Source organism: Tetrao urogallus (genome assembly GCF_951394365.1).
Source record: "Tetrao urogallus genome assembly, chromosome: 5".
Taxonomy (NCBI): Eukaryota; Metazoa; Chordata; class Aves; order Galliformes; family Phasianidae; genus Tetrao; species Tetrao urogallus.
In genome coordinates, this window is record NC_136818.1 from 52,519,496 (window position 1) to 52,545,081 (window position 25,586).

At 54.0% G+C, this 25,586-nt stretch overlaps 1 protein-coding gene across 1 annotated transcript; it reads right to left on the reverse strand.

Moving 5' to 3' along the window:
- Positions 1 to 14,997: 14,997 nt before the first annotated feature.
- TLX1 (T cell leukemia homeobox 1) lies at positions 14,998 to 20,284 on the reverse strand (the record flags this gene model as incomplete). The annotated part of the gene is made up of 3 exons (XM_079536031.1): positions 14,998 to 15,220; positions 18,131 to 18,332; positions 19,816 to 20,284. The coding sequence occupies 3 exons, from the start codon at positions 20,282 to 20,284 to the stop codon at positions 14,998 to 15,000; spliced, it is 894 nt and encodes a 297-aa protein (XP_079392157.1).
- Between the last annotated feature and the right edge of the window lie 5,302 nt (positions 20,285 to 25,586).

Below are 25,586 nucleotides of genomic sequence, written 5' to 3' on the forward strand. Positions count from 1 at the left end.
GGGGGTCGGTGCCCCCCCACCCCGCTCCCGGCCACCCACACCCCGTCCCCCCCGTCGGGAGGAGGGGGAGCGCCCGCTTATAGCTCGTGCTCGGCGAAATTAGTGATGTATCACGTTAATTACCAGTGTGATCTTCAAATGGTTGCAGGCCCAAGGAAAATTAATGGAAATCCAAATTCTAATTATGTGGCTGGTGTTAAAGAGTCGAACTAAATACCCGGGAAGGGAAATTGGATGATAATGTGGAAATATGCTGCGTTTTCTGGTTATTGCATCACGAAACCTTAGGAATGCATCAGCAGAGACACCGCCGGGAGATGATCTTCGGGGAGACGACAGGGGGCGGGGGGGCACCTGGAACAACAACGAAAAGAGGGAGATATTCCGGAACCCGCTCACTGTGCGCCCCGCTGTGTCCCCGAGGAGGGCTTCTCGCTGCCCCCAAACCCGGAGGTGCCCCCGGCCCCGGCGCTGCATTCATTGCAGATGGGGAAACTGAGGCACGGGCGCGCCGTGTCTCCGGAGCCCTCCCCGGTCCCCCCCCGGTCCCGCCCCACAGTCTCCCGGCAATCGCGAGCGGAGGGCTAATTAATTATCACAATTAAGCTTTTGGGTCCCGGGGCTGAAACCTACGGGGAGGGGGGTGAGGAAAAAAGCGGGGTGGCGGGGGAACGAGAGCGGCGGTGCGCGTCGCGTCCCATCCACGCGTGTCCCCGGGGGGAAACGGGGACGCGGCCACCTGCCCACGGCCTTAACCCTTTGCTCGCCGGCCGCCTCGGGGTCCCGGCTTTCAGCTCTAAGATCTCCGCCTCATCCATCACCGAGTTAAAAAAAAAAATCAACGGGAGAAAGCAATACAGACAAACGCATCAAGACTCGAGAGTGGCGACCCTTGGAAAAGCCGAGGTCCAACCAGATATGAATCATTTTTCTTTGCATACTTTAAAGGAATTACTCGTGATATGCACGGCTGTCACTGCAAACTACATTTATGGATTTGCAAGTCATTTCCATAAATCAGCTGCATTGGATCCATCAGAAGAGCAGAGCCCGGCGTCGGTGCGAAGATGATGGAGCTCTCTTTGAACGTATAATGAAGTGTTCCAAGGGCTGCAGTTATTTTTCTGCTTGTTAAGGATTTTTTTTTTTTTTTTTTTAAGGGGGAGGGGGCCCTTTTCGAATTTGATTTTAAATTAAAATGTCGCCAAGAGATGTTTTATTGGTGATCACCCTTATGATAAATTTATGCTTCAATAATTACTTTTCACGGGGTATCGATTTCCTCTGGCAAAAGCCTTTCTCCCTCCTTCCGTCTCCCATCTCCTGAACATGGCAGCACTCCCCCCCTCACTGCAGCCAAGCAGAGCTGGGAGGGTGGCTGAAGTTCACGTCCAAGCCCATGGCTGTAGGTGGGGAGGGGGCTGTCCCCAGGCTGCTGCTCTGCAGCTCCCATAGGATTACAGGGGCTCTGAAGTGGTGGTGCCCGATTTACCATCATCCCCCCACCCACCCACCCTCCACACCTTGAGCCCACAGGGATCCAGGCAGACACAGAGGATCCCTGGTGAGCTCATGGCATGGAGCACTGCTGAGGCCCACACATGGCCCCATGTGTAGCACGGGTGCTCCTTCCCTTAAGTAAATAAGTAAATAAATAGATATTATTACAACAACAAAAACATGATTATTACAACCAGACTGGATTTTGACAGGGTGTCAAACTCATCCAAACAAATCTCTGCTCATCTGCCCTTTCCCTACAATGCTGATATGCCTCTTGGCTCCTCCTCACCCCATTTATTACGGAGAGAACATCCCCCTGGGCAGGAGCTCACCCTGTGCTCAGAGGACAGAGCAGAGGGCCGGAAGCACAGCTGCCCATGCCAGCTCCCCAGAGGGCCCTCCCACAAGGTTTCCCTCTTCACCCTGGCAGCAGGCCATGGTGCTCTTCTCCCATTTATTTTCTGCTCCCTTCCTTCAGACCAAGAACAAAGTATTTGGTAGAAAAGTGGTGTGGCAATGAGGCTATCTGGTCCCCAAGCGCAGAAGTCACAGCCACGGTCAAGAGCTGTCCTTGCTCACATGTTGGAACTCACAGCTGTGGACATGTGGGCGGGTACATCGCTCTGCCCACAGCACAATTTTGAGCTTAAGAAAGGAAACTGGGAGTGTGCAGAGCATGCTCTACTCCTCTAACCCTACCCAAGCATTTGGGCAGAGGTGGTGGTGGGATTCCCGCCACTCGTGGGAATCCACGGCATGAATACCTCTGCCTCAAACACAGGTTCTCCTCTAGTTCCTAGGTTGCCACGGTGCTAATTAATTTGGCCGCTAATTTACCTGCCTTACCAGCATCCCTCCCATCCGAGCCCACATCCCGAGGGAAAACAACCCTCTCCGGAGAGCATCCCGAGGGCTGCACCCGGACGGTACGGCTAGAAGCAGTGAACCGGGGGCTGTGGGGGACTTCGGGCTCAGCTCGGCCTTTCCCTGCGCTCAGCCCTGCGCCGCTCCGCGATCAGCTCTGCCCGGCTCGCAAAGCTTGGGCGAGGGGGACCTCTGCAGGCTGCAGATCCTGCAGCTCCCTGCCTGCATAGCACGGATGGAGCAGGACGATGGAGCAAGAAGGGCTTCCTACTGAAAGTTTGTTACTATTATTATTAGGGAAAGTAATTTTAGAAAGCTAAAAAACAGAGGGTGTTGGCAAAATATCCCTTTCTGGGGTACTCCCAGCCCACCGGCACGAGCAGCAGTACAAAGCCAGCATCACAATGCCTGTAATCAGCTGCTATTTCTTGTTCCTTAAAAACATATTGCTTTTATGAACTAATGCTCTTCCCAAATAATCCCATTTGTTCCTCACCTAATTCAACTACAGCCCTTAGTCTCTTTATACTAATAGCTTTTATTTTTTTCAATTCTTTCTCCTTTCCTTTGCACTGCAGGAAAGAAATCAGCTGTAGTGCCCATGAGCAAGGCTGCAAAACAGCTCCTGCCTTCAGTTCTCATGCCGTGCCCATCCCAGAGTGCAGAAACCATGGCCCAGAGTGAAGGGAATTTGCCCCTCGCCTTTCTGTGAACCTCTTTTAAAGGGTTTGGCACAGTGTACCTCACGCCTCTGCTAATGGCATCCCCAAAGCCAGGCAAGAGAGGTCAGCAGCACTCCACAAAAGGCCCCGATATCCCCATGCTCATGTCCCTGCAATGGGATTGGGGGTCTCTATTCAAGTCTCCTACAGGGTGAGGGTCCCACGCTGCACTCTGGCAAAGGGTCACCCAGCGTCTTGTTTTCTTGAGCCTTGACTACCACCCAAGTCAGGAATCTCCCTTCAAAGGAACAGTGCTCAAATAATCCATTTCTTAGATGAAGACCCAGAAGGCAAACAGCTGACACCAGCCCTAGAGATGGAGGAGTGCAGTCCCTACTCCTGATCTCCTTCCCCATCTACAGTGAGGAAAATGCTTGCTGTCACAGAAACCTCCCTTGCAGGGCAAGGGGAGAAAGGTTTCTATGAATGAGAGACAAAAACATCTGTCAGTTGCGGATTAGCAGAGCCTGCCTGTGAGAGAAGCAGAGGGCGAGGCCAACCTTGCACAGCCAGCTCGGGCTATTTGCTGGAGGAAGGCTGCAGTGACAGCAGAGAGCTGCATTAAGAGGAGAAACCCATTTTGCTGCAATGCCTGCAGCCGCTCACAGAGCGGTGCTGCTTCCAGTCCTGACATTCCACTGCCGTCCCATTCACCACCGAGCACAGCAGCCAAAGGGAGCGTTTTTCCTGCACTCATCATAGAGAGCACCGCTCCTGCTCTGTGGCCTCCTGGGAAGTGTAGTTCGGAGCCAGCATGGCCGTCATGGAGCACACAGGCTGGATATCAGCTCAGTGAAATCCTCCTGCAGCATCACGAGGGTGGGCTCGAGCACACAGGAGGCACAGCTGGAAATAAAGACCCAGAATGTGGTGGTGCTCAGGGCATTGTGCATGGGATGGCACAGGCTTGTGCTCACCTGCCTGCTGAGTCAGGGCCTGGCAGCACAGGATCTGCAGCTTTCCCAAGGGAAGGACTTCATGATAAGAGAGGAGGGAAATCCCAACCAGCCTTGGATGCAGAGTATGACCCAAACTTAGCAAACCCCAAGGTTCTGGAAAAAAATTAGCCAGTTTTGCACACTCCTGGGTCTGGAATATGAATATGCTCAGGTTTGGGAGTGTTTATTCCCAAAAGGAAACCTCTGAATTGTCTGCACTGCTTCCCCTGGTTATTTATTTCCAACACTGTTTTCTTTCTTTCACACCAAGGAGATGTGAGTTGCATCCAGACTGCACCTCCCCATTTTCCTCCTCAAAATGGTAACAGTCTCATTTGCTAAAGGCACTATTAGAGTATTAAGTGAAAATGAATTAAGTTTAATTCAATTGTTATTTTAGGAGCTTTGCCTCGTCAGGATTTTGCAAAGCTTCATTCTTCCACTCGCTGGAGACTGGCTTTAACATGCTCCTGCTGTGCTGTTGCTGCAAGCCACAAACCCATCACGCTGGGAGTTTTACTTAATGCTAAGGGTTGGATTTTATTTTGCTTAATGTCAGAGCCTTCCTGCCATGCTGCTGGGGGAGAGGGGAGAGCCAAAGACCGCTTAGCTTGAGTCCATCACGAATTAGAAACTCGAGTTGCTGTCAGGTTGCGATTGCTTCGGCCCAACCCCATTGCTCATTTCTACCACATCAGTGCCCCTGCTCCAGAGAGCCCTCCTGCAGCTGGCAGGGACCTGGGGCGTTCTTATTACCTGGGATTTGTTTGCTCTTTGGATTGCCCAAGGAAGGAGAAGAACCCAGAGGTGCAGCAGGGTCTGCCCTGGGGGAACTGTGCCCCAGTGATGGGTGAGCTCCATCGCCAAGGAGGAACTGCTAGGTGGGCAGTGGACCCGGACTTTCTTGGGACAGACAGCTATGTCTTTGCCATGCAGACAGGCAGGTTACTGTGTGCCCTTGACCACAGAAGCCTGTAGAAAATAGAGAAAATTCACATTCCTACACAATGGATAAAGGAGAGCATAAAGGAGAATGTGACCCAGGCGGGTGAGAAGAAGAGACTCAGATCCCCCCTAAAAGCCAGCAAAACCCCATTTCAGATGAGCCATCTGTTCCCTATAGCTTTCAGAGTTGGTCTGAGCAAGCCATCACATCTGTCCTGCCTTTCCCTCCAGTTCCCACAGCAGAGAGCAAGGCCAAGACCCCTCAAACAAGCACACACCCTCAGTGCTGGGACACCCCGGTGTCAACAGCAGCAACAAGCAGCACCAGGAGCTCCCCAGCCCCTAACCTTGCTCAGAGCCAGCGCCTAGGATTTATGGAAGGAAAGCTTGGCAGTGACCTCTGCTCTGCTCCAGCACCGAGCGTGGACTCAGATGGCATTACAGCGTGATGTACGGCCAGCGGCTGTGCCGGGCAGTCTCTTGTGAGCGATGGCTTGTGATATTTCTGGAGTTTATACCTAGCTCTCCAGCTCGACGGGCCTTCTGGATATGATTTGTGCCGTATGTAGCTCTATAAATATTGAGCTCAGAGCATTATATATGGCGACAGCCCTACAGCACTCCAGGTGATATATCCCTGCGTTTGCGGTTGTAGGCGAATAATTTTAGTTTGAGTGGTGTGGCAATGAGAACAAGGAGGAAGTAAAATAAAAGGGTAATTCATGACCAAGCAGACGGCAGTGAGCGTGTGAGATCTGGCTTATCCTTCAAAGCCTTTCCCACCAACTCATTCAGGAAATTGATAGCCGGAGTCATTCCCCAAATTAGTTACCTTATCCCAGTGTGCTGTGGGCTGCAAAACAAAGAGGTGCCACTGAGCCCCTGCCCCGGGTTTCTGAAGCAGAGGAAGGGAGGTGCAAAGCAAGGGCAGGGGAGGAATGGGGCTGAGGATAGAACCCCCCACCAGGACAACCCCATGCATGGGACTGCTGGGACATGGAGTCCTGGGCTGTTACCAGCTGCTCCTCATCCCCCAGAATCGTGGAAGACTTTGGCAGCACCACCCTGGGAACCCTTCCTTGCAATCCACCATGTAGGTATAGGCAGAGCGGTATTCTCCTGGCTATAGCTTAAGTCACCCCACATTGCTGCAGCCCAGGTGCCATTTCTCCCCTCATAAAGCCCAGAGCATTCTCTCACCCCATCCAGCAGATGAGCAAAGAAGGCTGCCATCCCATCACTGCAAACTTCAGAGGGTCCTTGGGACCAACCAGAGAACAGCCCAGTGGCCATCTCCAGAGGAGAACTGAGGACAGGTTTCATGCCGAGCCAATTCCCTGCTGTGCTCTCAGGCACTTGGGTGCCAGTGCCCACACGAGGCTGGCCCAGGCTGGCAGTTCACCCCATCTGGACTCAGAACTTTCACCTCCATCCTGGCATTGGAGCTCAGCACTTCCCTGAAAAGGGCATCCACAGCTGTGGGTGATGAGGGCATGGCCAAATGAATCAACACTGCTCCTTGGAGAGAATGAGGCAGAGCCTGTAATTAATTGTGAAACAGGTGAGTGAACAATCACACAAAAATGGCAAGAGGGGGAAGGACAAGGACCTGGGCTGCTTGCATACTCTCCAGCAGTCCGCATTCTGTATCCATGTGACCTTCCCAGGTGGGGAAAAGGATAAGGACTGCCCAGGGCAACCAGTGTGGTGGGGAGCATGGCAGCAGCAGGAGAGGGCATTTAAAAGGAGCTGGAGTAGTTTTCTCTGACTCTGTAAAGGTCAAAGAGAGTAACAGTGCAGCTCTGCAGCACTGTGATGGGGCAGGGACTGCAGCTACGTGCATCACAGCTCCTGCAGGCATAAAGGATGTGTGAGCTGATGCGGTTTCTTCCTCCAGAAAAGATTTAAGCTATACAGGAACAAAGTATATTTCCACTGGAAGCTGCTGCTCTAACCCTGAAAAGACACCAAGGGCTCGGTGAGACAAAACCAGATGGGGTTAAAGCTGCAGTTTTAACATGGCAAAAGTCTCCTAGGGGTGGGGGCTCTGGAAAGGAGGCAGACCTGCCAAGTAAAGCACAGCTATGCAGCCCAAATCTTCTTGGTCTGCTGCCCTGAATGCTTCTTTCCAATGCCACTGCTTTACGTTCTCCTGCTCTCCTTCCTACAAAAGGAAATAAAGCAGCTTTTGACTTTTCCCAGCTTCCCCCCACCTCTATTTTGTACACCAACAAGCCATGAGTGCTCTCAGGATGCCGTTTCATGCAGGTAACACTGCAGGTGTGGCTCTGCTTGTCTGGATATCCCCCGCTGTTCTCATAGCATGCATCCCCTGGGCTTGGCACATATCCTGCACCTCAGCACCACTCTGCAAGCCCCCACTATTCACAAACAGGAAGGTAGAGCCTCCAGGGCTGACAAATTTGGCCAGAGGAGACACCTAACAGGCGTTAGGTGAAGATGACAGGCACACATCCACAGACTCACCTGGCCCACATGAACAGCTTGCTTTTCTGTAAACAGGGCAAATAAATAAATAAATAGGGGAGAAAAAAAGCTTCACAGCTGCTAAATCATCCAGAAGATATTATTCCCAAATTTCAGCACGTTGCTTTAGATCACATTTTGGCCTCTGCCCTTTGGGCACCATTTCACTACTAAATGCACCGTGGAATAAATACCAAGTGATGGTGGAGCACAAATAATCCCATCTCAGACAGAATTACTTTTCTGGCAAAAACTGGGGAATGAGTGCAGCTTTAAAAAGCAATAACTGGTTAAGCAGACACACACATACGAGCAGACCCCATTAAAGTCATTTGATACGAGCCAGGGAAAAGCATCTCTAAATCACATAATTATTTTAAGAGAAGACACATTTGTTTAAACTGGTTCAAATCACCTTTGGGGAGGGAGGAGGGAGGCCTTATGTCTGCCCCATTAAATGCTTTGATTTCCTGCAGCTCAGCCCAGACTCCTGTTTTAATAGCACTAAACATATGAATGGGACAATAAAATGCAGGTGATTTCCTCGAGCATTATTGACAAAGAAAAAAAGTTATCACTTCCTTGTTTATCTCTTTTAGCTTTTTCTGCTTTTCCTGGAAGACGCGCTCGATGCACTCAGCTTCTCTGCACCCACATCCCATCGTTTTAACCCAAACCCCCCATCCCCGTGCTGGGGCACTCGCACCCGAGGCACGATGCAGGGAGCGGCCCGGAGCTCCCTCCCCGCGTCCAGCCGGGCTCAGCCCCGCGTCCCCGAGCAGCCCCTAGGTGGAGCCCGGCACCCGCAATTGCTGCAGGACGGCCCCGCAGCCGGGGATGCTCCAGGGCTGCTCCCCCCCCGCACAACAGAGAGGGTGCAGAGCTGGGGACCCCGTCCTGCGTGTCCAACCCCCCCGTGATGTACCCGTGCGTGGCTGCAGGAGAGCACCGGGAAGGAGGAACCGTGAGCTCAGAGCCACGCAAGGCAGCGCTGCCAGGCGAGCACCTCCCTGCCGCCACACGGTTTGCACGGTGGAGTCTCCACTCTCCCCATCCCACCAGGATCCATTTGGGTTGCCGTTAGGGATTTCCACAGGAAGGGGAGCCGGATACTCAGTGCAGAAGTTCAGCAGCACAACACCCTTATTTTGGCGGTATCTCCCATCCATGAGTGCTCACAGGACTTCTTTTCATGCAGGTAACACTGCAGGTGTGGCTCTGCTTGCCTGGGTTTCCCCTGCTGTGTTCACAGCATTCATCCCCCAGGCTTGGCACACATCCTGCTAGTGAAACCAACTGCTGCTAGTTTGCCTATGTATAACTCCAGGGGACTCGTGTCCTGCAGTCCTAGAGAGCACATTGTGCTCTATGTGCCACCTCCCACCTTGGGACAGGTGTGTTAACCAGATTCAGACCCAGCAGAATAACTGATAAGTTTTCAGCATTTGTTTTCCATGCTGGGATGGAAGCTGGGTCTCTGCATGCATCTCCACAAGGATGAGGGTGCAAAGAGCATACTCAGCCCAGCGAATTCACGTCCCCATGCAGGGGTGCCATGTAGGTACCTGGCCACAGCTTGCTGTATGTGTGCTCACTTATCCCAGTCACCTCAAGCACGATTCACAGCCAGCACGCTTGGCATCCCAGACACAGAATCACAGAATTGTAGGGGTTGGAAGGGACCTCCAGAGATCATCGTGTCTAATCCCCCTGCCAAAGCAGGTTCCCTACAGCAGGTCGCACAGGTAGGCATCCAGGCAGGTCTTGAACATCTCCAGAGAAGGAGACTCCACCACCTCCCTGGGCAGCCTGTTCCAGTGCTCCGTCACCCTCACTGTAAAGAAGTTCTTGCGCATGTTTGTGCGGAACTTCCTATGCTGCAGTTTCCAGCCGTTTCCCCTTGTCCTGTCTCCACTCACCACTGAAAACAGTCTGGCCTCGCCATTCTGCCCCCCACACCTTAGATATTTACAGACCTGGATCAGGTCCTCTCTCAGCCTTCTTTTCTCAAGGCTGAACAGACCCAGTTCACTCAGCCTTTCCTCATAGGAGAGATGCTCCAGGCCCTTCACCATCTTCGTGGCCCTCCGCTGGACTCTTTCCAAGAGATCCCTGTCTTTTTTGTACTGGGGAGCCCAGAACTGGACGCAGTACTCCAGATGAGGCCTCACCAGGGCAGAGTAGAGGGGGAGATCACCTCCCTCGACCTGCTGGCCACGCTCTTTTTAATGCACCCAACTCACACTGCTGACCACCAGCATCATGAACCCAGTGCTCTTTATCTAAGCCCCAAAGAGGAGGAGTCCAGCAGCCACACACAGTCTGGGGACAGCAAGCACCAACCTCCAAACATCAGTGCCCGAGCTCTTCCTCTTGCTGAGAAAGGAAAGCTCCTGGGAAGCGGAGCTCTCTCTGTGTTTTCCTGTATCCCGCCCATTGCAAGGCTTTCCAACTGTAGGTTTTTTTTAGAAGTATGTATTGATTGATTTTCTTTAATCTCTCGTTTGTTATTTTTAGGCTACTGCTGTCTAGGAGACAGGCAGCTAACCGCAGCTTCTCACATTCTTTGGAGGAAAGGAGAAAACGAGTTTTCTCAAGCCTCTCTTGTTCCTACTCAAAAATCAGATCCGGGACACCTCACCTCCATCTCAACAGTTGGTTTTTGCTCCTGAAGCACAAGCATGATTTCAGCTGGAAGAGAGCACACAGTTTGCTGTTGCCCAGGCTACCCCACATGGAAAGAGGGGAAAGCCAGACATTTCTTCCCTGCTTCAGAAAAGCCAAGTTAACTTCTGCCCTTGGGAAAAAAAAAAAAAAAAATCTGAGTATATTTTTAGTTTTTATTTACATATATTTGTAGACTTCATTTAAAACAAAATGCTTCTGTGCAAAGGAGATTAAAAGGGGCAAAGAACCTGCATTCTGTTATTGGATGAGCACTGACATATCGTGATAAACTTTCCTACTGTAACTAAAGCAAAAAATAACAATAATGATAATCAAATAAGAATCCCAGTTTCATAAAGAGATCTACAGAAACAGAGGCAATCTGGATGACCCGATTCCAACAAAAGCTTGCTAGGATCATCTATTATTTTACACACTCCTTTGCTTAATATCTGCTAAAAAGTATTTTAAAAAGAACCCCAGATTTTCCTCACAAATTGAGATCTTTTCATTCATGAGGTTTCAAAATGGGCTATTCTGATAAATCCAAACCTTATTTCACAAGAGGCTTTTCAAAGAAGCAAAAGCAAATCTTCATCGTCGCACAAAGAAATCAGCATCACTCAACAAGTATTTTTCTAGCAGAAAACAAAACAAAAATTAATTTAAGAGGTTCCAGCTGTCCTAGAACACCAGACAGGGTTTGCTTTACCGCACAACCCACCCAGCTTTCAGCAGAACAGCTTTTGCACTCCCAGCACCCCCAGAACCTGAGCTGCCCATGGTGGGGGCTTTGCCCTCAGCAGTCCTTGCTCCCACCCAACAACACTGATTTAAGCAGGTTAATTGTGAGCACATCCAAGTGACAACAGCCGGAAGAACCAGTTGCTTACTAGGAGAGTTAAAACAAAATAACAAGAAAAAAAATAACCACAACCTTGTAACAGCCCCCATGGAGGCACGGAGGGGGGGGGAGGAATGATCCTATACGTTGCTGCTGGTGGGAACGGATCCTCCCTTTATTATTAATTACAGCAAGCTGTGTCTGGGACTAGGCACACCTGCCTGGTGATCCTCCCACAAATGCCAGCTGCCGGTCATCCTGAGCTGTCAGGCAGCCACCAAACACCTCTCAGACAGGACAGCACGGCCCCAGAGAAGCTGCATGCACCCTTACAGCCTGCTTGCAGGGACGCTGATGGAGCACACTCATCTCTGTAGAATCACGGAATGCTCCTTCATCCCCAGCCCAGGGCTCCAGCAACACCCCCAGCCCTGGTGGAGCCAAGGCAGCCATCTCTCCTTTTGGATGACCCTGCTGCTCAGCTGATTGGGTGGATAGGGACCAGGTGGGGGTCAGGCTTTTAGTTGAGTACCAGGCCTGTTGCAGAAGGCCAGGCCACTCGATGGAAGCAGGGCTACTGATGGGGCCAAGCCTTTTAATGCGGACCGTGCTGCTCAATGGGGACCAGGCCTCTCAATGCAGACCAGGCTTCTCTCTCCCCTGTGCCCACGGAGCTCGCTGAGCTGGGGCTGAGCCCAGATGACCGCAGCCCATCCAGCTGTACTTTGTCTCCTCCAGCTCCGCACAGATGTTTGGTGTTCCTTTCACTGCTGTGCTCCCCACCCCCCACTCTGCCCCAACTCCAAATTTTGCTTTCAAAAGCTCAGTACATCCATAGTCAAACCAGTGCAACCCATTGCTTTTGGTCACATTTCATGCCAATTTTTCTCCTCCAGCCAAAGTTCTCTAGCTGGATCTGTATTTCTTCCAGGCAGTTGGACAGACACTGAAAAACCAACTTGCACTAACTTCAGTTTCACGTTTGGAATTTGCTACATTGTGAGATAAGCGGAAGGGGGAAATGACTTCCAGCACTTCTCAGTGCAGTCGTGTTCCTGTTCCCAAATTGGCATAGCACAAAAAGCGAACTCGGCTGTCAGCGTGGTGAGCACAGCCCCAAGATGTGTCTAAACATCCAGCTGTATGTCACCATTTTGTATCATTTCTTACGGATTTAATTCCATCCTGTTTCAGGCAACTTTATTGTCTGGGCACAGACCGTCATGTATGCAGATAGCAAAATCCTCCCACCCCAAAACCAATTTTAAAAATGAATCCAGGAAAAAACACTTTAACAAAACCCCTTCCAGCAGCAGTTGCTGCCAGAAAGACCAGACAAGAATTCTTCCGTCCCTAATGTTACATACATTGTCATTTCATACCGAGATTCTCTTTTTTTCTTTTTGGTCTTTTTTAAAACAGGAAAGATTGATAAGAAAAGAAGGAAGTCAACAGTCTCTAGCAGAAGGTGTAGCTAAATATTGTATCTAAGCACACGCCCTCCAATGTGCATTATCATACATTCAGCATTGCTGGGAAACATTTTGGAATACGAAACGAGTAATGTGGATATTATAAAATGGCTGTCCTGGAATTAGATTTTAAGATATTGATGTGTCACGATAATAAAATAGAAAACACTTTTAATATCAGCGGTGAGTGGTGTGATCCCTTCTGTATTTATTTTGTGGCCATTGGTTTCTTTTTTTCTGCAGGGAAACCTTGGGAAGGAGAACGTGAGCCCCCCAGCCCTGGGGCAGCAATGCCTCCTGGAGGTGAGGCCCAAAGCACAGCCGTCCCACTTGGGCACATACTGAGCAAGGAGCCTGGCCGGCCCCTGCAGACCTCGCTGTGGCATCAAACAGAATTTAAACAAAAGGCTTCTGTCAAATTTATCTGAAAAAAAAAACCCAACACCCATGACTTGTTTTATTCTGTTTCTTTGTAAGCATCTCTTTTAAAGATATCCCCCCAGATTCGTGCTCTCTGCATTCTCCTGTGCTTTCTCTTTTTCTTTCCCGCTTTTTCACCTCTTCTTTTTGCTTTTAGTCTTTCCACCTCTGCAGATGTTTCTCTCTGCACTCATTTCTGTGTTGGACTGCAGGGTAGGAAAATCCTGAAAGACCACAAGTACTGAATCTGACCCTGCAATATTTGGTTTGGGGAAAACAAAACCAAACCCCAATAAATGGCTTATTTGTACTATCTCTTCCCAACCTCTCCGGGCTGCACTGCCCACCCCAGGACTGAGTCCTGATCTGTGTGATGGCATTTCTTAGGCCAGGAGCTGGGGACAGCCGGGTGGCAATCCTCACACAGCCCCAGCGCTGAGGAAAGGGCCAGACTGGAGCCAAGGTCACATCCCTGGGGTCTCCCATGGGGGAAGCAGGGCAGAACTTTCCCACCCATAGGGCTTTCCTCCTCCTTTTCGAGGTGATGTTCCAGAATGAGGCTGAGCACGGATGGAACGTGGAGTAATTCCCCATCAGGGAATAATTCCCCATGCTGCTGCTGGAGGTTTCCTTCCCTTCAGCCCCGCTTTCTGCACAGTCCCGCTGCTAACAGCCAGCCCCAGTGCTGTGTGTGCCGCTCAGGAAATTTCCCCAACCCGCGCTGAAGGCAAAGCCACAGTTCCTGCAATTAACACAGGTGCTCTGCACAGCCAGAGCCTATGAACAGCTCTGGGACAGGGAGTTAAACCCACCCAGAGCTTCCAAACCCAGCAGACTTAAGCAAAGCCGAATGGCAAAAACACTAACTCTATTTTCATCTTAAGCAGCCGAGCCTCCCGCACCAGCTCCGATCCACGTCTCCTCTCTGGGATCTAATAGGGAAGCGCAAAGCACTCCATGATTTATTCAGTACCCCGGAGACCTTTTTTTTTATCTTTTATTTTTCGTTTCCACATAAATTACACAAGCACTTTATAAAATGAATACACAGAAAACACCTTATAAGTGCATAACTTAAAAAAAAAAAAAAAGCTTTAAAAAAATCTCACTGAAAATAGGTTTTCTGCTCGCTTGCCTGTACTAGCTGTTTAAATTGGCAGTGCTGTTTTAGATTATAAGTAACTGAAAAATATATACTGTATATATAATATCTATATATTCCCGGCGTTTGCTATAGGAAGTGCTTTGCTTAATTGTGTCTCATTCCCTCAGAACAATTAAAGAAACAACAAAGTCAGAAGTGAAATCGATTTTCGCCCTCACAAACCGCCTCATAAAGGGACACGGGTAAAACAACCCGTCGGGCCACGCTTTGCAAATGATATGGAAATAACCCACGGAACAGAGCGGCAGCAGCCCTGCCCAGCCGGGCTCTCCTCGTTATTAAAGCCCGGGCTGATCGACGCCGTGGCCACAGCGGCCAGGGACAGTTTGGGCTCTTGGCGCAATTGAGATATCACATTTACCGTCCTCAGGAGGCTGTCAGTTCCTTCACTTCTTCCCCCCTCGCAGGAAAAAAATTAATGAAAAAGGGGAGGAGATGCTGCTAGGTGAGATCCAAAGGGCTCGCCACTGCTGCCAGCAGAAATTGCTGCTGGGAGGCCGAGAGACGGGTGGCTTTCTCCATTTGTTGCATCCCCAAACGTCTCCAGCTGCCAAGAGCCCAGCATGGTGCCTGGCTGCACAAACCCAGGGCTCCCAGGGAGCCGCGTCCTTTTGTTCCAGTCAGTCCGAAGTGCGTACCTACAGACGCACCTCGTATATACGGGTAGTCCTGTGGGATGCCCCGAGTCCTGCCGAACACAGAGGAAGTTCCTCCAGCCGGGCACTCGCCCGCGGCCACGTCTGTCAGGGCTCAGCTTTGTCTGGCAGCGTGTCAGGAAGTTTGAGGCCGGCACCAGAGACTTTAGGAAGAACAAAAGGGCTGGGGGGAGGCGAGCCGCTGCTGCTCCGCAGTCCTGCAGACAGGGAGAGTTTGGGGGCCGAATTTCCCTTTCCCATTGGTCCTCGTAGAGGGATGATCCATGGAACGCACGTGTGCCCTGTGACAAAGGGGACACCGCAGGTGCTGGCCCTTATTCACAGGCGGAGGCAACGGTAGTGACGCTGGTGATCTTGGTGGAGTCGTCAGACCAGGGCTGGAGGTTCTGCAGGGCGAAGAGAGAGGAGTTGTGCACGCAGATGGGGTCGGCCTGGATGGGCTGGTTGATGGTTTTTTGGAAGGCCTCCTGCTGCAGCTGCATGAGGATGCGGTTCGCTTGCTGCCGCTCGGCCTCCCGCTCCTCCGCTGTCTGCCTCCTAGGAGAAAGGCAGACATCAGAGGGTTGTGGGGTGGGAATGGGGAGGAAAAGAGGGGCTGGGGCTCGGGACACAGCCGTGACCCCTGCCCCACAAACCACTGGTATGTTCCATGCACTGTGGGCTGCGGATAGCTTCTTTGACCTAAGGAAAGATCACTCCCTCAGGCTGAGGTGAAAAGCTCCACTTTATTTCTGGCCCTGGAAGAAAGCCACACAGGAATTAAAGCACCCAAATGAGCAAAGAGGGCACTATAATATGCAATTTCCTGCAGTGCTGCAGCAGGGACCCAGGGGATGCCTCAAGGGGTCTGTAGTAATCTGGCAAAGGGGGAGACAGGCAGCATTCCACCCCTTCCCACACTCAAATCTGCCACCTCTTCCCCTGGGTTGCAGTACTGAGATGGAAGCAAGGAGATGTTCACAGTAAACAAGATAAAAATCATGCCCTGCAAGCAGCAAAACATAGTCTAAATACTAGAAATGCACAGAGCAATGAGAACAACCAAATGCCAAACAACACTGACTGGGCAGGGCAGAGGAGGGAGTTTTTAAGAACAGTTCAGACACACATCTGTCTGGAATGACAGAGGCAGAGCTGAGCCCGCCGGGGGTGGATTAGGGGGGAGGCAGGCGGAGATGCCCTGCAGGTCCAAGCCCTGGAGTGTCTGGGAGGAGGGGATAGGAGAGGAATGTCCCAGTGTGCTTAAATCCACAAGGAAAATCCCACATACCTGCCTCGATGTCTGCAACCTGCAGTGCCCCAGCTCCCACCAGGGAGCATCCCTGACACCCCTCCCTTGCTTACAGACAGGGGTAATGACAGCTTTTTAATTTAGCAACTCGCAGGGAACACAAGTCATCCTGTCTTCTTCCTCCATAGGGATTGGAGGTGGCAGCTCTGAGTGCAGTGGAGCAGGGCTGGGGACACGGGGCACGAGGCCACCAGGTATGCACAGGGAGAGTGTGTCTCACGGCTCAGTCCCTGTTCTCATCACAGTGTCAACATCTCCCTGTGTCACACATCCCAGCAACGGGGGCTCTTGTGGCACCGGAGCGGCTCAGTCTGCACTGCAATGAATTTTTAATGACTGCATGCACACGGAGGAGATGCTCCTGGGATTGGGAACAGGGAGCCCCACGGCTGGGCAGCTGGAGCACGATGCCACCAGCACCTGGCTGTGCGCTCACCCTTCTGCCGCAGGCTGGGGTTTGCAGGTTCAGATCTGCTCAGTCAGAGGAAGGAACCAAACTTCATGCCCGTGTCTCAAGCGAGCACCCAAATCTGGGGAGGGGAATACTCAACCACCTTATTCCCGTGGATGCAAGCAGGGAAGGGGCTTCAGGCACAGGCAGAGCTCTCCCGTAGCCCTTATTTATTCAAGCTCAGGGTCGTGTGGATTCTCCCATGTCTAATACTGTGGCTGAGGTCAGGCTGCAGCCTTTCCCTCCGACAGAACCAGTCATTCCATTCTCTTCGCCCAGCTATTTTTCTTTGTCAAGTGTATGAATAGGTTTGTATCCTCTGCTACCCTGCCAAAGGGGATTGAACTTAGCCAACAGACGCAAGGAGTATTGACAGACACAAGGAGAGCCAGCCAAGCCGCATTTGCCTCACTTCCTTAGGAAACCAGGTTAGAAGACAGCGTGACCCTGTCGTACAGGGCTGTTCCTCCTCCTCCAGGACCTCGTCCTTAGCCAGCAGAAACCCCTCCAGCCGACAGCTTCCCTGTGCTGGAGGAGCTTCTCCTCTGTGGGCTCTTTATGAGAGGAAACTGCTGAGGGCTCACCCCTTGGTTTCAAGCTCCATATCCCCCATTGCTCATCCAAACCCACGCAGCTCCTGGGGAAGCCCATTTCCCCCACACTGAAGAAAATATGGAAACTGTCAGGAGCGAAACTTTAACTTGCAAAATACCTAGGATCAGCTTGAGTATCCTATGGAAGGATTCAGCCCTTTGTGCAAGGAGTGTCCATCTGGAAAAGGAGGGAGGGAGTACGGGGGGAGAGGCATGGCCCCATTTTCCTGCCTGGAATCCTTTGCTTTGGCAGTGCACACCCATTCAGGCAGCTTGCGTGTAGGAAAAGCAAAAGATGCTTCCCTTCTGCACCCAGCAGTACAGCCACCCAGCTGCCCCTCACTCAGCTTTGGAGCCTGTCACTAAAGCTGACTGCCTCTCCAGGGACACCCTGGGAAGTTGCAGCACTGGGAGCTCTATGAAAGCCCGACCTCCTCTCCTGCCCGCATGTACTGGCACATCCAGGAAGAAAAAATGCATTTTTACAAGGAGGAGCAGTAAGCCCTGCGGGGGGCAAAATCTGAGCATATGCAGGGCTCCATATCCCAACAGCACCAGGTGCAGGATCCAGTCCAGGCGCCCCAGTACCATCCAGCACAGAGGGGTCCCAGAGGGTCCCACTGCCTATGCGGCACTGGGGCTGTGCAGCCACAGCTGTCACTCCCTGACAGGCCGCCCCAGGGCTCTCTTCCAGGTTGGGGGTGTTGGGGGTCCCGCATACTGCAGCCCAGGAACACATGCACCGTGTGCCTACCACCCTTTCACACACGTGCATCTGTCTACACACGCTCCCTTGTGCTCACACTGAATACACACGTGCTGAACACACACGCATCCATGTGCACACAGCTGGCTTGCACACGCATCTGCGTGCGAGGTCACATGTGTGCACATACCGCGTGCACACACACGTGGCCTACACACAGAGGCACTCACACCGTGCAGCCATGCACACATGCCCTGCTTGCACGCACACAGCTGTGCACGCACACATACACACCAGCCGTGTGCATACACCGAGGCGCCTCCACGCACATGCAGACCCGTAGTGCTCTCACCACCGCATCCCCCAGCCCAGGAACGGCCCTGCACTGCGACCCGCAGCCCCTCACCTCCACTTGGTGCGCCGGTTCTGGAACCAGGTCTTCACTTGTGCGTCCGTCATCTTGAGGGCCTTGGCCAGGGCTGCACGCTCAGCAGAGGCCAGGTACTTCTGCCGGTGGAAGCGCTTCTCCAGCTCACAGATCTGCAGGCGGGTGAAGGACGTGCGTGGCTTCTTCTTCTTGGGGGGTGTGCGGTTCTGGTAGGGGTGACCTATACGGCGTGTTACAGTGAAGGGTGAGAGGGCCACTGGAGGGGACATGGAAGGGGGGATGAGAGGCAAAGAAGCAAGCAGCGACACATCAGCACAAGGGCTCCGGCTCCCGGGCACTGGGCTGGGGACCCCCCCACAGTGGAGCCGCGGAGCAGAGATGGGCACTGATGGAGGATCGCGGCTGGGCACCAAACTCCGACCTCGGTGGCCATATAGGGGAGGAGAGCCCGGGGTGGCCGCTGAGCTGCGGGCACGGCAGGGTGGGCAGCTCCTTGCATGGCTTCTACCCGGTTTTCTGCAGCCCTAAGGCTGAAAAATTGAAAAAGAAAGAAAAAGAAAGAAAAAAGAAAGAAAAAGAAGAAGAAAAGAAAGAAAGGAAAAGGAAAAAAAAAAAAAAAAACGAGAAGCAATGGCGGAGTTGGGGTGGAGGGGCAGCACGGTGCTTTGGGGAAGAAACGAAAAAGCAGCAGTGAAGCAGCGGAGAGTCGGAGTTTGGGGCCGGGGAGGGTTCTGCTGTCTTCCTGCAGTCCGGCCTGGCCCGGATCCACCGCTCCGATCCGGGAGCGTTGCAGAGGGCCCGGCCCGGTGCTCCTCGTCCCGCACGATCGGGAACGGGGGTAATTTCGGTTCGGCGCGGCGGTAACCGCCCTGCCCGCTCGTTTCGTACCCAAAAGAATAACTTCGAGCGTTGAAAACGGGATTCGCTTTTCGTTTTTGTTTTGTTTCGTTTGTTTTTCTCCACGAAAATAATAATTAGAAAAAAAAAAATTTAACTAATTGGGTAAAACCCGCAGTATTCGCGGGCTGTGCGGCCGGGCAGGGTCGGGGCCGCGGGGACGGGGCCAAGTGCGAGCGAAGCGAAACGAAACGGGAACTTGGACAAAAGCGGTCCCGGTGCCGCGGCCGAGAAAATTTTCCCAGTTACGAATTCGTTGTTAGTATTTTTTTGTGTTTTTTTTTGTTTGTTTGTTTGTTTTTTGTTTTTTGTTGGTTGGGGTTTTTTTCCTCCTTGTTTTCGTTGTTGGAGTTTTTGCTTTGTTAGGGGAAACAACAACAACAAAACCGAAAATAATAAACGAGCGCGGCTACACCTGGAAAAGGTGGCGGCTTCGGGAAGCGGCTCCAACTCCGCTCGGGGCTGTGCAAAGTCCCCGTTGGTCGGGGAAGGGCTGAGCGCAGCGGGGAGCGGGGCACGAGGGGACCGAAGCGGCCGCACGGACAGGGACCACCGCGCTCAGCCGGCCGGGGCTACTGACGGCGCCTCGATCGACGAGGCAACTTTGGGTGGGTGCTTGAGGCTTGAGGAATTCTCCGCCTTTCCCCAAGAATTATAATAATGCTAAGGACAATAAAACGCAGGGCAGCCGGAATGCTCCCGCATTTCCACCCCTTCGCGCTCCCGGCCTGTTCCAGCCCCGACGGCCCGGCGCCGGCTCCTGCTTGCCCAGCGAGGAGGGGAGCGTGGAGGGGGTCCCGACTCACCTGTGAACCTGTCCTTTGTGTACCGCCTGTTGCTCTCCATCCAGGGGAAGGTGAGCCCCGTCAGACTGTTCATGCCGTTCACCGGCGGCACGGCGGCGGAGAGGGGCTGGTGCACGCCGCCGGCTACGGGGCGGTGGGCCGGGACGCGGATCACCCCCCCGGCCGAGCTCAAAGCGTTGCCGTTCATGCTCACCGCCATATTCACGTTGTAGGAGCCGGGCAAGGTTCCCATACTGCACGAAGTGCCGCCGTAGGCTCCGGCCCCGCCGCCGCTCGCCCCGTAGCCGCCGGTGACCGTGTTGTAGGCGCTGCCCACGATGCAACCCAGGCCGTAATCGGCCGAGTCCTGCAGCCGCGAGTGGGACACCATGCAGCTGCCCGGCTCCGACGTGTTGAGGATTTGGTCGATGCCGAAGCTGATGGGCTCGGCTTGGCCTTGGTGCAGGTGGTGAGCCCCGAGGTGCTCCATGCCTCCGCCGTCCGTCCTCGTTCCGGCAGCGGAGCCGCGCACTGAGCCCCGGAGCCACTCCGCTGGACCCCGGCACAGCGGCGCAGACCCCAGAAAGCGGCAGCAGAACGCAGGAGCCGGGCGCGGGCAGGCACTACGCTCTCAGACCCATCGCGCCGCAGCTGAGCGCCCCGGGACACCGCGACAGAGCCACGCACGACCGCTCCGAGCCAGCCCCACACTCAGAGCCACGCATCGCCGGGGCGCACGCGGGAGGCGCAGCCCACACCCCGAGACCCTCGGATTCCAATAGCACCTCGAGCCCCCACCCAAGACACCACCACCCCCGAGGCACCCACGCACCGACGCGCGAGGACCAGGAGCCGAAGCCCCCGCCGGCAATGTGGAGCCGGAGCCCCGCGGCGCGGAGCTGAGCGCGGCGGAGTGCGTGTGCGAGAGCCCCTCCGTCCTGTTTGCCCATCAATCACACTACCCAAGGCCTGCTGCTCCCAGGCCCTCACTCTCCATTGGCTGCATGCTGAAAGGAGCCGAGTGAATGACAGCGGAGAGGAGCACATGAGAAAAGGAGTTTCTTCTTCCCCGGCCCCCCCTTGAAAAGAAAAAAAATTCACCACCCGGCTCAGCCCTATAAAGGCAGCACTGCTGCGCTGGGTGTGTGCAGGGCAGTGTGGAGACATTGTGGTGGGCAAGGGAGACTCAGGAAGACAGTGTTCTCCCCCAGGAGCAACAGTGGGACCCGGTGCGGGGCAGGAGGGGGCTTTTGGTCCTGGAGATCATGAGAAAGGAGAGCAACAATGGCTCTGATGGAACTCTGCCTCTCCCCTTATTCCAGATGGGTTTTCTCAGTTTCAAATCTCAGCACCTCTCAAAAGCTGAGCAGGAGGATGTGCCCCTATTGCCAAACCCCTGAATGGAGGCACAGGTGGAAGGTCCCCATAGATGCCCTGGCCTGGAGGGAGCTGCCCTTGGAGGGGGGAGCACAGGAGGAGGTGGTGGGGGCCCAGGCCTACCTTCCTTGCTGTGACATTTTGCCGTGGGTCCTCATTGCCCAGGGCACAAACTGGTTCCTCCTGCTCCCCCCAGGGCGAGGGCTGAAGGGGTGCTCACTGCTCCCGGCTGTGTTCTGCTTTATCCCTATCCCTCTGTTGTGCCTCCACGACCACCGCTGCCACCACCACCACCTCCTGCACCTGCCTGTGGGGAGATGAGTATTTTGTTCATCATGCTGCCCCACAATTCCACATCTCCACAATCACTTGCACAGCTGCATTCTTGCCTGTCTGTCCACCCATACATCCCAGCATCAGGGTGCTGTGGCACCCCAAGACCCTCACTGGGGGCCCTCTTATCACCACAGCCCCACAGCAAGGACACTGCAGGGATACTGTGGGGACACTATAGGGGTACAGTGGGCAGCAGCTCCTGACAGACCCATGCCCAGCTCGGTGCCCAGTTGGCCGCCTCATCCCCCGCCTGCCGGGGTCAGGTTTCCCCCCTCCCCATACCTGCCTCAGTTCTTGACTTCTGAACTCTTCAGGGAACTCGCTGGCGCCAGCTCCATCAACCAAAGTCCTTGTGGTTAGGAGGAGCTGGGAAGGGAGGGAGGGAGCGAGGGCTGGGGCCAGCGGGTCCAGGGGGCTGCACCCAAGCAGGGGCCTTCTAGTCCCCCAAGTCTGCTGTTGCCTTCATCCTTCTCCAGAGACCAGCCTGAGCCTCTTCTCCTGCCCCTATACACGTGGGGCAGCTGGGGTTTCAAACCTCTGGAGGTCGATGGGAATTATTGATGAGTTTGGGATGATGCACAACCCCAGGATTTAATTCCTGCACAGGCTACAGACCTCACCTGCAACCTTGGGGAAGCCATGCAGCTCATAGCATTGGGAATTTGCGCACTGCTTGTCTCAGCCCCATGGCAACGCCTGGTCCAGATGCTCCAGCTGAAACTGCTCCTGGCCTCAGTTTCCATGGCTGGGGCTCGAAAGAGCCATAGAGCACAAGGCTCTAGAAATGCCCTGCCTTGTGAGAACTGGCAGCTCACTCCTGCATTCAGCTGTCCAATTCTGGGACTGAAGGGGGCTTTGCACGCAGTGCTACAATTTCTCACACCCGGCCAAGTCAGGGCCAGTCCTGGTGCTTTCAGGTTCACATCTCTAGAGGAGAGAAAATGGGGATCAGCACTCACTTTGAGGTGCATCCAGTGCCCCTACAAATGAACAGCCCGGTGGCAGAGGTGTCCCAGGACAGCCAGCTCAGCCTTACATGCTCCTCACAGCCTTGAAACTTTTGCTCCCCCTCAGCCATCCTCAAGCAGCTGCAGGAACAGGCTCATTCCCAAAGCAGTGGCTCAGCTCCGAGTTCGGAGCTCGGAGTTAGGGACTGGGAAAAGCCCTGTTGTGGAGACGAGACTGCTTCTCTCCCCTCCCACAAAGGTCTAGGACCCTTTCTCAGGTTTTCTCATTGATCCGGTGCATCTGCCTCCTGCTAGCCGAGAGGGACAGCCCAACCGGGGCCTGACCTCCACCCTCTGCTCCCATTTCCTTCTGCTTTGCTGAATTTCGAGGGCTCCCCGTCGGACATCGCTCTTCTCCGGAGCTCCAGGCTCCCAGGAGCGCTGACGAGCTGCCCCCGGCCCGGCAGCTGCTGCGAAACACAAAGCCCTCCTGCGGGGACCGGGGACAAAAGTGGCACGCCTGGCACTTTGGCAGCGTCCCAGCAAGCGCTGCTCTTCCTCCAAAGACTGCGTTTCGAGCAGCACTTTCAGGAACTTGCAACATCTTCCCTATTTCCTAAAATCGGATCGAGCGACGGCTGCGGGCAGACCTCACTTCAATACCGGCACCCCAACCCCGGGCGTCTCTTTCCCTTTCTCCTTCCTTAATTCATTCATTTCTTTTGCCTGGGGGGCTCTCCAGGCCCCGGGCGATTATTCACCCTTCCGCACATCCATCACTCGCCGAAGTTCTCTCTCTCCCTCCCCGTCCCCTGTGAAATCAATTACCGAAGGCAGCACATGCGGGGCCGAGTCGCGCCCCTTCGGAGAGCAGCCACGCCTCGGTCCGTCGCGATCTGTCACGACAGAGGCCGAGAAGAGCGCCTTCCCTCCCCCTCCCTGTAGCAGCCGAAGCCGTGCGGGTTTCCCAGCTCCGAATCTCGTTTCCCTCATCGAGCAACGGCCCCCCAAAACTCCCGCCCCGTCGGGGCCGGGCGGGCAACGGCTTTCCTCGGGCTCGGAAAGGGTGGGCCGCTCTTCCTGAAAGCAATTAACACTATTTGGGGAATTTTTAATTGCTCTATAAAGCACGCCGTAAATAATTACTCCCAGCTCCGTTGATCCCTAGAATACGCACTGACAGCTGTAATTTATGGCTTTGGAAACGTGGCCCCTTGTATTCAGCATAACTCCTTATTACGGTAATGACTTAGCGCCGCTGCACTTAATGAGTATAAAGTGCCCGGCGCTGCGGGAACCGCGGCACGGCGCAAACTTCACCCGCACCGATATTTCTCCCGTTTATGGTTACAAACGAGCGAACTGTACGGAGCTCATAGGGCGGCGGGGCCGGGGGAGCGGAGCTCTGGGCCGCACTTCGGAGCTGAGGGATCCCAGTACTTCCCGGTGCGGTGTGCCTCTATTCCTGGCACAAGGGCATGCAACAGGCCGGTGGCCCGATGGGGACAAAACCACCGAGCTAGGTCCCTTCGGAGGGGATTGAAGCACCCGGGGGCACTCCATGAATATTCAACGTTCCCGCTCGCCGGAGGAGCATCTGCTAAGAAGTTATTGGTCTTGCGGCAGCAGCCCCTCTCCCCACCGTGCAGAAATGCGTGAAATCCCATTAGCCCCTTCCCCTCGGCCACCCGCCCCGCACCAGCCCCGCTAATGAACGGCGTCTGGCCGCCACCCCCTCGGGCACCGACGGCAACGAGGGACACCGGGGGCTCTGCCCCGTTAATAACTCCCGGCTTAATTACACACCTCTCGTGCCAGCTAATTGAGGCTCCGAATTCAGCGAGGGAGCACGCGTGGGCTCCCGAAGCGCTGCCCCCTGCGACAGCCAGGCCTGTCGCGACCGAGCGGGTGGCTGCGTGCTGTCGGCAGCTGCCCCGCGTGTTTGTTTGCCGGGGGAGCGGCTTTTGTCTACCGCCTATTCCAGCCCCCGGGCCTTTTCGCGATCAGACAAAGTCCTGTTTTGCCAACAGATTTTTGTCTCTTCCCCTCGCTCCCCCCTCGCAGCTTAAAAGCAGCCCCCGAGGGCAGGGGCAGCTCCGCAAAGGGCGCGCGGACGGGGAGCGGCACGCCCGGCTCCGCTACCAGAGCAGCTTTCACTAACAAGAAGATCCAATAATAACTATCTTAATTATTGCAAACATTGTCACGGGCTTAGCCGTAAAACCTCCCAAGCCCTCCTCGTGTTTGTTTATTTGTTGGTTTGGGTTTTTTCTTTCCTCCCTTTTTCCCTCCCCGAGGTTAATTAGCACACAAAAAGCAAATAGAAATTACGGCAGAGCCAATGGGTAAACTTAAACCTAATTTGCTGCTGTTTGCATTAGCCCTCAGAGAGCGTAGCCGGAGGCACCGCAGTCGGAAGGGACATGGATGAGACCGGACCGCCCCGCTCGGGCTGTGGGGACGGGGACGAGCCGTGCTCGGAGCCCCCATTGCTCCTAAAGCCGGGGGGGGGGGACACCGCGCTCCACACCTCTTCCTCCGCCCACAGGACGAAAGCCGAGTTCTGCCTCTTTCAGCGCAGGGTGGGTTAGGGGTTACCTGTGACCAAAAAGAGGGAGATGATGGAAAGTTCGGTCGCAATGAGGTTTCCAAGCACAGCTCCCGTTCCGTAACGCGCACACCATACCCAGTCGTGGGGATTATCGGGGTTTAAACACCATCGAGCGTTTGCACAAACAGCTTTCTCCACACTTGTAAATTAAACTGATTAATTGCGTTGTTTCCAGGTGTATTAATTGCGTTTTCCACCTGTAATTAGTAGCGATTTCCAGTATCGCTGCCCCCGGACTCCCCAAGCAGACCCCCCGGGCGGGGCCCGACGGCAGGCGGATACACACCGCGCCAGCGCACGTCGAGGGGAGAGGAGGCGATGCTGTGGTTTCGGTTCCGCAAGTCACCATCACGAAGTGCCGCTACAAACAGAGACGTCTGGAGAATAAATTGCCCCAGAGCAGCCCCAGGTTCAAGCAGAGATCCAGGGGGAGCGCTGGGTTCCAACACAGGTGGAAAAGTCCCAGCAAAGCCCGGATCTGCGTCCCTCTCTGTTCAGGGGAGGTTCAGCAGCAAAGCTCC